This window comes from Sphaerodactylus townsendi, linkage group LG03, assembly GCF_021028975.2.
Source record: "Sphaerodactylus townsendi isolate TG3544 linkage group LG03, MPM_Stown_v2.3, whole genome shotgun sequence".
NCBI lineage: Eukaryota > Metazoa > Chordata > Lepidosauria > Squamata > Sphaerodactylidae > Sphaerodactylus > Sphaerodactylus townsendi.
Genome location: NC_059427.1, coordinates 57,139,287 through 57,154,989, shown reverse-complemented (window position 1 = coordinate 57,154,989; position 15,703 = coordinate 57,139,287). Strand labels below are relative to the sequence as shown.

Here is a 15,703-nt window from a genome sequence, read left to right as displayed (position 1 = left end):
AAGCCAAAAAGAATGAATGTCACCTATATACAAAAATACAGCAACACAGTCTTTGAAAAAACAAATTTTATGAAAGATCTGTAAATTTAGCCCAAACAAGTTTGCTTAGACTATGCATCCTGGCATCAGACATGTACCTTCCTTAAGAGCTCATTAACCTGAACACAAAAAATATGGAGCAGTTCTCCCAAGTAATTGAAGGTTCATTGATTACTGCAAACATTTAGGAAAAAATCTTTAAACCAACTTCCTTTTAGAAGGCAAAAATCTAGTTTCTGAATTACACTTTAGAAAGGTTATATAAAGGTGTGAAAGCTATAAGCAAGATCACCAAACAAAAGGGCACACGTCTTTGCATGTTAATAGAATACTGATTAATTGAGCCATGAGTTGAAAGGCACTCTCTCCAGATCGATCGCCAAATACCATCAAGTTCACCTGCACATCCTTTAAAATGACATATACCAACACAGGCCACAGGATCTCTAGATAAGATAACAAATTCATGCAAACCAGACATTAGAAATGAAAACCCTCAGAAACCAGTGGGGCTAGCATTTTAAAGTTGCCACACAAGCAAATCCATCATAAATCACATGTGATAAAATAGAAGGACGAGCCACATGTGCCATACTTTGTTTCGAGATTATTGAGGAAAGGTCAAAAAGATAAGTCAGGGTTGCAATGACCTGTAACTGCTGTTCATGGAGGTCTTCTGTGTAAACACATATCCCCTCCCTCCTGTCCTGCTGTGAACTCTCTTCACATCACAATTGAGGGTTTTTTTACTCTGTTTTCCTTTTGGTAATGGAGAGCAAACACCTACAATCAGGAACCGAGGGGAGAAGGCGCAAGCCCTGCTAGACCATGTGAGGTTTGAGCAGGAAGAAGCTATCGCATCACAATCCGGAGGGCAGGGCATCTCTTCCTGTTGCTTGAGGCTTATAAAAAATCTGCCGAATGGTAGGCCTGTGTGAGGGTGCAATCCCAACGTGGGGCTGCCCTGTGAAGACCAAAGACAAATCAAAGGATAAAATTGTAATATGGATTTATTGTGCTTGAATGGCTGGCTCACTATCTAAAGTAGCTCAAATAGGAGAATGGATACAAAAGTAGATACTGAATAAAATGATTGTCTAAGGAAATGAAATTTTAAAAGGAATATTTACATTCAAAAATAACTACATAAATTATTGATCACTTTAAGCAAGTATTCCAGAACTACTGATCTGAAAAAAAAGTTTTACTTCAGCATCTTGAGGGGAAACATATCTAAAGGATTTTTCCATCAGGTAGGATAAGATGACATTTTAAAATATTTCAGTACGTTCATAATGGAAAACACTGAGCATGGCACAGGAATAAAAACATTAGTTACACAATAATGATGTATGAATTAAAATCTCCACAGTGTAACATGCATTTTCATATTTAGATAAACTCTGAAATGAAAACCAATATCAGCACTGACACCCAAATTCAAGTTGTTGGGTAGGCAGCGGAAGTCCGAAAGTTTTAATAAACCTTCAAGAATACTCCATAGGAGAAAGTGCCATGAAAATCACAGCGTATCTCCACGGCCGGCTTTGCCAGCGCAAGGGAGCTGAATGGGCAGTGGTACTTGACTAATGTCAGCTCTACCCCTGGGACACCCCTGTTAACCCGACGCAGCTTGAGGCAGCATGGGAGTGCCAATGTAGAGCTGGGCACTGCAGCCAGGCATCCCAGGACCCCAGAGCAGCTGGGTGCCAGCGGATTTGCCCCTCCATTGGAATAAGTGCCCCAGAGAGGGCATATCCACTGGCCCATGGTGCCTCTAGAGGGCAATTTGGCCCCTTCTCTGGATTGGGCTGCCCGTATCACTTACCAAAAATTCTGTTTGATTACTTCAACAAAAAACTAATGTAAGATGGTACTAGGTGTTAATACTTTTTAAAAGTCTGCTTAAGAATGGAATATTGTTGACCAACTTCACTTATATTAAGTTATTGTGTACAGATACAGATATTTGTCTACTTGGTCGAGACATAACACTGCCTTGCACACAATACTTATATAAACTGTTATTGATGTTGTTTAAAAGTTCCAATAGTTGAAATGTCTTAACACTTACCATATATACTCGTGTATAAGCCGACCCGTTTATAAGCCGAGGCACCTAATTTTGCTGCCCAAACCTGGGAAAACTTATTGACTCGCATATAAGCTGAGGGTGGGAATCTGGGAGGCAGAGGGAGCTCCTTATTTGGGCAGTGACTCCCCCTGATGTTACTTCCCAAATAAGGAGTTCCCTCTGCCTGCGGGCTGGCTTTGACGAAGCCCAGCCAGCCAGGGTGCCTCGGGGTTCCCCCTTCACCCTCCAAGAGGGCAGAAACAAGCGGCTTGTGCAGCTGCACGGAGGTTGTCCCAGCCCTGCCCCTGGCCTCGTTAGAGGCCTGAAGACCCTGCCGGCTGTGGGGGTTCCCCGTTGGGGGTTCCCTGTTCGACCTCCGGGAGGGCAGCAACAAGCGGCTTTGCGCGGCAGGGAGGTTGTCCTGGCCTCGCCCCCGGCCTTGTTAGAGGCCTGAAGACCCTGCCAGCTGTAGGGGTTCCCCGTTGGGGGTTCCCCCGTTCGCCCCCAGGAGGGCAGCAACAAGTAGCTTCACGGCTGCAGGGAGGTTGTCCTGGCCCTGCTCCGAGCCTCATTAGAGTCTGCCGGCTGCAGCTTGTGATTGCTAGAAAATGGTGACTCGCATATAAGCCGAGAGGGCTTTTCTTAGCTTTTAAACAGGGCTGAAAAACTCGGCTTATACGCAAGTATATACAGTACCCTGTTTTCATAGCTGAATAACTTTAAATTGGTTCCAATCACAAGAAACAAGGTATTGTGCGCAATTAAAAGCCCAGCTACAACAGATGAGGAAGCATGCCTTCATTTGCATTACAAGATGGTGTAAAAATGCATGCTCTCAAAGATGTGCTACACTGTAGATAAAGAATGCACTGGACTAGAGGATGCACATTCACACCAAATATATTCACGGGCTCCAACATAGTATGGTACATGGACTGTGTGTGCTTGTGTCCCTTGTGGGAGTATCCTAAACAGTTTCACCCTTCCAAACACATTTGATTGAACAGATTTAGAAGGGTGTAACTCTGCTTAGTATTGCATTGTGGGTCCCAAGGCAACAGTTATTCCTAGCTTTCAGTTTCCAAAGAATTGCATCCAAAAAGTTGCTGTCAATGGCATTTCATCTTATTGGAGGGAGGTGTCCAGTGGTGTGTCACAGGGATGAATTCTGGGATTGATACATTTCACTGTTTTAAAAAATGATCTGGATGAGGGGACTACTCCTTAAATTTGCAAATGACATCAAATTGGGAGGAGCAGTGAACCCACTGGAAGATAGAGCCAGAATTCAACAAGATATGAACACATTGGGAAACGTGAGCAAATGTGAACAAGATGTAATTCAACAAATATAAATGCAGAGTTTTACATTTGAGTAACAAATTTGAGAAACATGCATACTAGGTGGGAGATAAACTTCTGGGTATGAGTGAGTACAAACAAGATCTTAAGGTATGAGTGGACTATAAGCTAAATGTCAGCAGCCAGTGTGATGAAGTGGCAAAAAGGGCTAATGTGATCTTGTGGTGTATCAACAAAGGCATAATATCCAAACTGCAAGATGTTATAGTTCCAGTGTACAATTCCTTGGTCAAGCTGCACCTAGAGTACTGTCTACAGTTCTAGATGCCTCACTTAAATAAAATGTGGATAATCCTATTAATGGGTGCAGAGCAATACAACAAGGATGATTCGAGGTCTGGGGACCAAACCCTATAAGGAAAGGCTGAGGAGCTTGGAAATGTTCGGTCTGAAGGAAGTTGAGGAGGGACGTGATTGCCCCCTTTAAGTATCTGAGGGGCTGTCACTTAGAGGAAAGCAGAGAGTTGTTCCTGTTGGCAACAGAGAAAAGGACTAACAATAATGGGTTTAAATTACAGGTGAAAGGTATCAGTTAGATATTGGGAAAACAAATTTTACGGTAAGAGTTGTTCAGCAGAGGAATTGGATGCCTAGGGAGGTGGTAAGCTCCCTCTCACTGGCAGTTTTCAAGAAGCAGTTGAACAACTTCTTAGGGATGCTTTAGGCATATCCCGTATTGAGCAGGGCGTTAGGCAAAATGGCCTGTATGGCCCCTTCCACTTCTATGATTCTAATGCTGTTTCTAAACCCAAATCTAATTACAGTATTTGAGAAATAAGTACTATCACTGAGTCTTACTTCCAAATTCTGTGTCTTGGTTACTGGTGCATATTAATATAATCATTATAAGACTTTAGCAAAATGTTTACAAGTTATAAAAACTGACTTATATGTAACTTGACCACAGGCAGCCCAATTCAAGGAAGGGATCTACCTATGGAGCTGGCGCAGTGTTGCACCAACATGGGTGCCCACCCAGTCAGCGCAAGGGACAAATGTGTCAGTGGAGGGCTCAAAATGCAGGCGATCAGGCGGCCCTCAGCCCCACCACCCCAAAAGTTGGAAGTCCCAGTTGCAGGAGGGCTGCACTGGAGTCTGAAACAGATGCCAGTATGGAAAGCAGGCTGGGACATTCCTGGGGGCGGAGCTGATGTCAGTCGGCTCCAACCCAGGAATTGTGGTCAGTTGTGCCACATCTTGGCCCTGGACTTATGCCACCCTTTTGGATAGTGTAAGTCCGTTGGCACCAATTGAGGGCTTTCTAGAGGCAGGAAGGGTTTTGGCTGTTTTCTGCCTCCCCATGTCTCCAGAAGGCCCCTTGGAGGCAGTGTGGCAGCAGCAGCATCCCTGGTCACTTCCCTAGTCTGGATTGGGCTGTTAGATTCAGCTGGACCTTTTATTATGGACCAGTGGACCAGTTCAAATCAAACCTCTACCAAAAAGTTAGGTGATACTTGCAGCGATTTGTAAATGGTTCATAAAATGCACTGTAAATGGGAATGTTGCCTTTACAAGAGCAGCTGCTCTAGAAGTCCTTTTATTACTTCTTTAAACATTCATTTTACTCATTTTATATGTGGAAGATTCTTATAAAAGATACATGAATTATTATGAATATGGAATTAGTATCTGTATGCCAGGAATATAACACAGCTGCATAATCTGGTATTGCATCAGCAACACAGTCTCAGGTTTCCCATTTTAAAAAGAAAATGCTTCTACTCTTTATGGTTGTGGAAGCAGTGAAAAAACTGAATTGTTAGGTATAAAGAGGGGCTGTCACAGGCAGCAATGCCTGATTCTGAGCTGGCATCTCAGCTGCATCCAGGTCAGCTAGCTCCTCTTCATCCTACCCTTTCTTCTCTAAGAAAGCAGACATTGTCTGTGCAAGGACAGGATATACTCCTCCCTTGGGGGGGGGGGGCTTAACCTTCTCTCCATTTTTGCACATTTTTCTAAAAACCTATGGATTCACCTGGGTTTTTATACCTCACCCAATTCTTTGCATCTATCAACCCACAAAGAGTTCAAATTAGATATAAAATAATTCCTTTAATTCCTCAGGATAAAAGGAATGTATTAATTTAAAGTGTTTATATATTCAAAATGTCTTGTAAGTATTCCAGGCCCAAATTACTGATTTTGTAAAACAATTTAATAAAATGGTCATTTAAAAACAGCACATTAAAAAGCAAAATTAAAACAATGCATGCCTCAGCCAGCAAGGTCTTTGTCCAGATTCAGGCTACTCCATAAGCTCTGTTTTACAGCCTCAATTGCAAGGTAAGAGGGAGACTTTTCAAGAGACTCAGGGAGACTTTTCAAGAGACATGAGCCAATTAAAAAGTCTAACCACAGGCCATGGCAGAATATGTCTTAGAATAGATCGTGGGGGAGACTGCTAGTAGATGCTACTAGGAAGACGAGTTGCTACAAGGGAACAGGCAGGAACAGGCAGTTTTTCAAGCATATGGGTTTGAAAGGTCATGAAGTGCTTTAATGGTGAACACCTTGAGTTGGGCACACAAACTAGGAAAAGGATTTCACAATAGAACAATATGGTCCATCAGTAAGCACCGGATACCAAATGATCTGCCACAAGTTGCATCAGCTGCCCCATGTACAGCATATTACCCTCATTTAGCCTTGAGATTATAGAACCATGGATCAGCATGGGCAGAATGGACATCTGCAAATAGGGGGTAGCACACTAGCTAGAAATAGTCAGGGGAGGGGATTTTTGCTGTCAAGGACAACTATTTCTCCAGCCGGAGACCAGGATTCAGCAAGACTCCCAATCTTTCAGCAAAAGCTGTGTACCATTTTTTTTCATATTACTGTTTATTAAGATTTTTTAAGATATAAATGACCTCTAACATATAGTACACATTAAAAATCATAACAGTATAATGCAATACTACTTATACAACGAACTTATTGAGCAAATATAAAACAAGCAGTCCAGTTAAACATCTTATATCCTCCTAACAACTCTATACCTCTCTCCATCTTATACTTTATTATAAAAGCTGCGTACCATTGATGGCAGGAAGAACATCCCATTTAAAACAGCAGCTGTTCCAGTCAATGTTACTTCTGTAGGAACTGTGCACACCACTCTGAGCTTTTTAAAACAATGTAATGAAATACATATATCTACATATAATAATCATCATCATATAATCATAAAGGTTAGGCAAACAGAAAAGGTCTTACAGCCCCTCTATAAAATGTTCTGTTTTGCAACTGTTGGGAACAAAATAATTTCACTAAGAACATTACCAACAACACTCGCTGCTTTAACTCATACCGTTAGAGGAAGACCCAACATGAGATAAAGCAAGGCATAGCCCTCAATTTGCAAGACCCAAGCAACAGGGGCGGATCTAGGGGAGCAGACGACCCAGGAACCATTCAACTGGGTCATGTGTGTGGCACATTTTAACACCCCACCCCTGCCCTCTCCCCCCTCCCCCACACAAAAAATCCCAACTTTTTCTCCATCCGAATGGCATGGTGCCAAGGCTGAGTGGCACAGCACTGAGGTAACACTGGGGGTGGAGACTTAGCTAGCAGGCAAAAGGGAACTGCCACCACTTTTGGTTTTCCACTGCTTAATAATGATTGGAACCACATAAGAAGTGTTACATGAATGGATTCTAGGTCCTGCCACCATATCTCCCACACCTCATATTTTTCAGAATCGGTGACCAGTGAGAATTACCACGTGACTGCCTATTCTACAGAAGATCACAAACCAGTGACAGGTAACCCAATCCAGAATTGGGGGAGGACAGATGTACGCCAACCCTGTGGAGGACTTCTGGATGGTCAGGGAGACTTTTTGCTTCTTCTGTTTCCCCATCCAGCCTGAAAGCCCTCTGAAGGTGGCAGGGTGCTGCAGTCCCCAGATGCTTCCAGGGTCTGGATTGCATTGTCAGTACTATGCACCAAATGCCAATCTTGAAATGGTACCTAAATGTCAAATAAACTGATTAGAATCATTTTCTATCCAGACCACATAGCCTGGGTTACACTTTGCAGGCACAATGACAGCAGAGAGGAAAAATACTTTCCTTCTCCTTATGTCACAGTCCTGTCTTTTATAACCTATTTGGCTTCTACACATCAATTTAATACATTCCCTTCTGCTTTACAATCCTCAGATGTTCTGTAATCTTTCAGTAAAATGTAGTAGGCGAGGATGCTTAGTAATCATTGAACCACTGATGAGGCCAGCCTTTGGATCAACTTCACCTGTAATGTTCTGGAATCTAACCATCTTCACCCAGGGACTTTGGTGATGGATGGGAAATAAATATACAGGAAAATTAAAAAAAAAGTCTCAAGAGCTACACTAACCTAAAATGTTCACTACAACAAGAGGCTGGATCTGTGCTTTCCAGAAGTGATGATCAACCAGTTGTGTCACACATCCTCTTTCTACTGTCATTTCCCCAACATTTGTTCCTCTGATCTCTTGAAACAGAATACCATTGCCTAGAGATGAACATGCTTGCTTTCACAGCTTTTTAATACAGCAAAATGTGCTAGATCATCCTGGGGGAGATGTTTTAATTTGTAGCCCAGCACACAGTTCTGAGCCTCCTTGGAGTACCACAACACTGCTTCAGAATCACTTTGGGGGGGGGGGGGAGGTAAGCCACAGTATCTTACACAAGAAATTACAACTATTTCTCTTCCTTTTCTATCCCCACCACACTATGAAGAAGTGAATAGCATGACACAGGAAGCTAGGAATACAGACATTTACAGAAACTCAAAGTGCTGTCAGGCTTAAAAAGTCTTCGTGATTCTGGGATCCTAGTCAAAAGACAAAAAAGAGGTGCTACACTTCATCTTTATTCCCAACCAACTCACAGTGAACAAGCATAGAGCATTCAATTTGCACAATGCACATCCTTTCAAAGATGCACCCCAGTTTGTGTTTTGACCTTAGCGTATTTTCCAGTATTATCCAAAACAATACAGAAAATGTTTTTTAAAATTAATATTATAGGAATGTATTGACTCTAGATTTATCTGACATCTCCATGTGAGTGTATGGAATTAAGCTTGAAAAACTATACTAGCTATAACTCATAAAAATAGTAAACCAGAACTGTTTTTAAATGTTAGCCAGGTTGATGACGAAGAAGTGTTGGTTTTTATACCCCACTTTTCTCAACCTTCAAGGAGTCTCAAAGCGACTTTAAATCACCTTCTGTTCCCCTTCCCACAGAAGACACATTGGGGCCTGGAGAGTTCTGAGAAAACTGTGACTGACCCAAGGTCATCCAGCAGGCTGCATGTGAAGGAGAGAGAAATATAACCTGGTTCTCCAGATTAGAAGCCACTGCAATGTTGTATGTGTGTTATTGGGGAGGGATGAAATTAAGATGCCAACACTCAGATTTTTCTTTCTATAGTATACATTGTGTGATGTAACTTCAGAAGGTGGTACAGTATATCACCCCCAATGGGGATCACAAGTCTTTCATCATGGGGCCTTGGGCAATGGCTGAGGCTGCCTCATAAGTAAACCTGCCCCCTGTCGGCTCAGTGCCCCCTGCTACCCTTTTGCTCAGTGCCCCCTGCATGACAGTTTGCTCAGTGCCCCCTGCATGACAGTTTATAGAATCTGAATGTGCAACTATGTTTTTAAAAAATTTCAGAGGTATGCAGAACTGCAACTTATATTTAAGCATCTTTATTAAAAGAAATGGAAAATGTAACCAATAATGTGGTTTATATATTGGTTTTCAAGTGCTCTAAAAATTAATTTCAGGTTTGCTTTTAATAGCTCTTGCTGAGACAAGCAAGCCTATGCTATAAACCACAATAGGTCAGAAGATCAAATGAAAAAGCTAGAAGTACAATGTATGTATTAACAGCTCAAACTGGTTCTTAAAAAGGGTCTAAATATATAGATTTGCAAATCCTATTCTAATATGTGTATCTATTTATACATGCCAAAACAATTAAACTGCTGAAAATGTCACAGGAGTACACCTCAGGTCGATTCCCCACTCCAAAAATGAAACTAGATAGAAACCGGGTAGGTTTGAGCACGTGCCTTTTGAGCACGGTTTCAAGGTCCCCACTGCAGCTTCTGCCCCATTAAGCGGCAGCAACGCAGCAGCCAGGCAGGAGTACCCACTGTCGGCGGATCAAACGCGCAATCCGCTCAGGGGCTCTCCTGTTTGGCTGCTGCGTTGTGCTGGGGCGGGAATTGTTTTTTTATTTTCAAACTGATGGATCCCTGTCTCAGCGAGCATGCGCAGAACAACCCTATGCGGTTGGGGATACGTGGATATGACGTTTAGCGTTTCATTGTATTGGCTTTTACTCAGACATTCAAAACCAGCCCTACATTGCCTTGTATCCACGTCGATCTCGGAGATGGGAAATGAAAAAGGGACGTGCAAGCATGCAAAGAGCAACTCTACGGGGAAACGGGCAATAAAGGGCAAGCCCCATTCGCATACTGCTTTGTCCCCCTCATATACACATGGATAAGACGTTCAGCGCTACTTTGTACTGCCTTTTACTCAGTGAAGCATTCAAACTGGCCCCACGTTGTTTTGTTTAAACATGGATCTTTGCTCCATGAAATTTTTTTTAAGGGCTGTGCGCGATGCTGCTTCCTGATTGGACGAAAGGCTCCACGTCACTACCAATGGCGGGAAAAACGAAACCAGATTCACCCCCGAAATTCCCCACCACTCCACATTCAACGCGCTTTTTTTCAAAAGGTCTACTTTCTCCAGGTTCTGAAATAACGCACGTGGGGTGGAGGGGTGGGAAGAGCGGCAGAGACGGGGTCAATCCCTTTTTGGCACTGGTGTAGTGGGGAGTTCTGCTGGAAACCTGGATATTTTCTGTGACGAGCACGCATCTAATCATAAGTGGGGAATCAACCTCAGTGAAACAGCAGAACAATAATATTCCAACTTAGAATGAGTTAAGCATATCAAGATCCTCTCCACTGTTGTTAGTTAACTTTTTAAAAAGCAATGAAATCCAACTTTATAGTTAGATCTCTTGCACCTGGTCTTAATTTGTACCTCATATGCTTTTATCTTGTGCCCAAGACAAACAGGAGCCAAGAGCAGAGCCTCACCATTATTATTTGAACTCTATTATAAGACTTTATTCTAGTTCTTGTGTACATGGAAATTGGCAAGCCAGGTCAGGAGAGGAGGAAAGGACCCAGTTTCAAGTTTAACCTGGGCACTGAACTTGAAGCTGTTTTTGAAGGAGTAACAAGCACTTAGTCTTCCAAAGGTAACTTTAACCTCGAGGCTCTGGAGAGATCTTTAGAACTTGGTTCAAGCTTGAAACACTCCTGGGATGCCTCCCAGTAAAAGATGCAATATGCACTCGGTGTCCATTCCCACTGAACAATAATTGAACGCAGCAGCTGCTCCAGCCTGCCAAATCCACCACACAATGAACTTGGCAGGCTACCAGCTGCAATCAGAGGTTGCCTGCTGTTAAGCAGGACTCTTCAACAGGTCAGGGTTGGAGTAGTTACGTACACATGATTAAGAGGGAGAGATAGTCGCATTTGTGTGCAACACTGAAAACAAATGGCAGACCTATTTAAAAAAGGCATGGGAAACTGAACAAGAAAGAAAGTCAACAACTGAGTGAAACTTGCTTTAATGGTGCCAAGTGCTGGTCCCCCACATCTCATATTTTCTACAGTTCTGGTTGTCTCATCCCAACATGGATACGTTACAGTCAAGAAAGGACGCTAGCGACTAGGAGGGAAAATCAGTCACCATCACACCCTGCTCTGGAGGTTTCCAAATATCTCTGCCAGCTTCTATTAAAAACTCAGAACTGGACTGGGTAACACTTGAACTTGAACTCAACTGTTGGGATTCCCCTAATATCACCTTTTACAAAATGCTTTGAATCAATTTTGAATATTATTAGCATGCTTGCAGATGTACTTCAGTTCAGAGCACATCAAGAACTCCACATACTGAGGACGTCCAGAGTCAAAATAAAAATTCCAAACCTTTCTAATTCAACATTGGAAAGCAAGGTGTTCCCATCCTAAACACAGCCAGAATAAACCTTTTTTTTCTTCGTTAAGCGAAGCATGGGTCTCTGCATTTATTAGCCAACAAGGCGGGCTAGTTTCAAGGCTTGAAACAAAGTTCTCGAGAGCACGCTTACGTTAACATTTCCAGTGAACTTTTTATGTTGAAGTTTTTGAAAGAAAACTAATCCCCTCGAACCACATTTCCCTCACAGCTCGCGCTCGCGCACGCGCCTATACTTTCGAACGGGTGTACACACACACACACACAAAACGTCTTTTAGGAAAGTATGGGAATGGGGGAGACAGAAAAGATCTTGGCTCTTGCGCGGAGAAATCTGGCAGTCAAGTCCTAACTCGCATGAAAAGTTTTCCTGAGACGCAGGGAGATGCGAAGCGCATGCAAGCTGTCTTGGAGCAAAGTAGGGAAAATTTCAGATGCCAATGAGGAGAATCGAGTTTTCCTTTAGCCCCCCCCCCCCCCTTCTCCAAACAACGAGGGCTGCCCCGCTCTCCAACCTTACCCTCCGACTCCATCTCGGTCCTGTTCTCCTTGCAGAAACTCCTTGAAAAGGCCGTAACTTTGGGAAAAAGGCTGGAGAGCCGCGAGACGCCAAGGAGGCAGCTGCAGGAGGCGAGCTGGAGCAGACGGCCACTCGCTCCCGGTCTGGCTCGCGCGCGCTTCGTTTCCGGAGGCTACATCTTGCCCTGGTGCACCGGCCGGGAGGAGGACGAGGCGCCTCCCCGCGGCAATTGCCGCTTTTACCCACCCAGGTGCATGTGCCCAGCCCCACGCGGCTCGTCCGCGCTCGGAGCCGGAGGACGAGGGCTGGCGACCTGGCGCGAAGGAACGCGGCCAGCCTGCCAAGGCGCCAGGTGCAGCCTCCGCACAAGGGGCTGGCGGGGAGGGGGGGGGGGGGCGTCTCAGCTTCAGATTTCCTCCCAGCCCACAGCCAAGAGCAAAAACTCTTCAAGCCTCGCTCAAGGCCGCTGGGATTATGGGTAAAGTCTGGGCCTGAATCGCACACTAGGGGGAAGGGGCCCCCCAGCCATCTATACTACCTAAAAGTGCAAAGGCGGCGCTTGATTTGGACCTGGTCCGTTGTTTGCCAATCTCAAGCTCCTTATGAAAAGGAGCACTCGACCACTGGCCTCCCCACTCCGCTGGGAATAGAAAAGGACCCGCTAAGAGATTAGGGTTCCCTCAACAACCAGGCCTTTGGGAAAGGCTTGGATCACGAAATCTGTATCCTATTTTGTGGAAGGTTAGCAGAGGGCTGATGCTAAAAGCATTCGTCCTTCATATTTCTCTAACTTGGCGTAGCTGAGAGGGCACTTTCACACATGCAGAATACTGCAGTTTCAATGCACGTTAACAATTCTTTGCAAGTGGATTGTGCTATTTCGTACTGTAAAATCCAGCTGCAAAGTGCATTATTCTGCATGTGCGAAAGTGCCCTGAGAGATGCACATTCAAACCCCGCACCCTGCTATGGAGTGTACTTGGGCCAGTCACAGACTATCAGCCAAATATATGCTCACAGAGTGACAACAAAACAGAGGTGATGAGAACAAGGGGGAGAAAGGATCGGTATTTTTAAAAAGTCAGTAAATAAACTACATAATTTCCAGCCTGTCTGTTGATTGATCCCATCTCACAATATCGAGTATGTAGCAATTTAGCTCATTGTACCGTAGAAGTTATACTTCTGGGCAAACGTGTTGTTAAGTTTGGAGTTTGTTTCAAGATGGCAGTGGAAAAGGCTCCTTAAAAGGAAGCTTGGTCCAGTCTTGGCCTGGTTACGTTGAACCATAATGGATGTAAACCACCGAAAGAACCCATGTAGTCCTTTCTGCTGAAAAATTTCAGATGGGAGCATAATCAGGAGTTGCAAGCTTTGTTTACATTGTTCTAGAGAGGAGGATCCAGTTACTCAAAACAATCTGAGACAGAGAGAAGTCTGGAAGTTGACTAAAGGGAATATAGTGGAGCCTTAGTGGCAAAATACATGCTGCTGTGCTGACACAAGAATGTAAGAAAGCAAAGCAGCTACAGAAAGATGTCAAGTCCATAGAGATCTCCCTATATGTCTCTCCATGAACAGTATTCTTCACTTGGTCTACTGGTGGTGCTCAGCTCACAGGTGACTCAACTGTCCTCAACAAGGGCAATGCCCCTGCCTGGTGGAACTGTCTGCCAGATTACAACTGCGCCCTGCGGGAATCTTTCTAAATTCTGTAGAGCCTGTAAGACTGCATTGTTCTGCCAGGCATTCCATCGAGAACAATCAAGGCTAGTTTTCTACTCTATTAGTAGTCTGAGATATTGGTTGTCAGGTGCAAAAATGATTATATTTATTTTGATGCCTGAGTTAGGATACTATCTGATGGATTCTATACTAAGATTTTGGATGTTTTCATCTTTGCTGATTGATTGTTTATTGAATGTTGTAAGCTACCCAAACACTGTGATCCAGAGGAGGAGGTTGGTTATAAATTTAAAATAAAATAAAGGATCTTGAACAGTCCATGAACGCTATGTGATTTGTGTGTAAAGTGTCATCAAGTTGCAGCTGACATGGCAAGCCAGTAGGATTTTCAAGGTAAGAGACTAAGGCCGTTTCCGCACAGGCAGAAAATGACGGCCTGGAGACGGTAAAAACGCCGTCTCCAGGCCGCCATTCACACGGGGGGCGCAGCTGCAGCGCAGCCGCGCCGCCCTCTCGCCGCTCGGCTGGCCCGCAGCCGGCGTATTCCCAGAACGCTGGGAAGCATTCTTTTTGGGAATACGCCGCCGTGAAGCCGCTACCCGGCCCGAGCGGCAGCTGACTTCCGCCGCCTCCGCGCACTCCAGCACTTACCTTGTCCCTGGGCCTCCAGCGTGTCACCGAGGCCTGGGGACACGCCCCCCTGGCCTGCGCTGCTCGAGCAGGCGCGCAGGGCCAGGGGGGCGTGTCCCCAGGCCTCGGCGACGTGCCAGAGGCCCAGGGACACGCCGGGTTGGCCGGGCGCCGGCGCTCCGCCTCTTCCCGGGACTGTCCGTGCGGATGGTCCCAGCGTCTTCGGATCGGCGCCGTGCGGAAACGGCCTAACAGAGCTAGCTTGCCATTGCCTTTCTCTGCATAGTGATCTTGGTATTCCTTGGTGGTCTTCCATTCAAATACTAACCAGGGCTAACCTTGTTTAGCTTCTGAGATTTGATAAGATTGGGCTACCCATGGACATCCAGGTCAGAATGACCTCTATTTAATATAATCCCCTAGAACCAGGATGCAAAGGTGCAGCCTTCTTAAGGCTCTGGCATGGAAACAAGTACCTGAAGATCCCAGAATTTGCTTGTGTGTACTTGTGCTGCGTGTGATGCTACTATCAAAACATATACAGTCTCCCTGGAAATGAGATTGGGTATTAAAGTAAAAAGAAAAAGTGAAAATTATGTCCATACCTCTATCGCCAAGTGTAAGGGGTGGGACAGCACCCAAGTACCTCAACAGAATTGTAGTGGGGAGCGGAGTCCAAGGCAGAGTGGGTCTCATAGGTCAAAGTAAGTAGAATAAGGAGGGATCTGCATTTTTTTTCTTGGTGTAGTGTAGGAGGAGAAGGCTCCTGAATCCTCTCAGAGGCAATTTTGACAGACAGGTAATTATGAAAACTGATCTACACCTTCTTCAGGATAAAAATGACACCAGATCTGAGAATTCATCTGCCATGTCCTGGACCATTTTTATTCTAGGTTGCTCTGCTTGGTTTCTAGTGCCTTGGGGACAGAACTTGGCAGGCACCAGAGTCCAAAGGGAGCATTCTGGAACAAAGACAGTCCAGGAAATGACAGATGAATTCTAAAATCTAATGTCATCTTTATCCTGAAAAAGGTATACACTCAGAATAAATTAAAGAAGTTAACTAAATCAGAATGGGCATAAGGGTGTTGCATTAAATCCTACAGGGGTCTCTCCAGACAAGAGTGTTCCACCAGGTAGGGCAGTGGTGGGATTCAAATAATTTAACAACCAGTTCCGGTGGTGGGATTCAAATAATTTAACAACTGGTTGTTTACAAGCACCATTTCAACAACTGGTTCTGCCGAAGTGGTGCGAACCTTCTGAATCCCACCACTGAGGTAGGAGCCCCGGCTGAAAAAGCCCTGGCCCTGGTTGAGGCAAGCCAGACTTCCC

At 44.5% G+C, this 15,703-nt stretch overlaps 1 protein-coding gene across 1 annotated transcript in view; it reads right to left on the bottom strand.

The window, feature by feature from the left end:
- Window positions 1–12,488, bottom strand: part of FGD3 (FYVE, RhoGEF and PH domain containing 3) — a 117,123-nt gene extending 104,635 nt beyond the window's left edge. Inside the window, exon 1 of the mRNA XM_048490646.1 lies at window positions 12,053–12,488. Within this exon, the coding sequence (XP_048346603.1) occupies window positions 12,053–12,065 (13 nt within the window). The 5' untranslated portion in view covers window positions 12,066–12,488. The remainder of the gene's footprint in view (window positions 1–12,052) is intronic.
- Window positions 12,489–15,703: the final 3,215 nt, after the last annotated feature.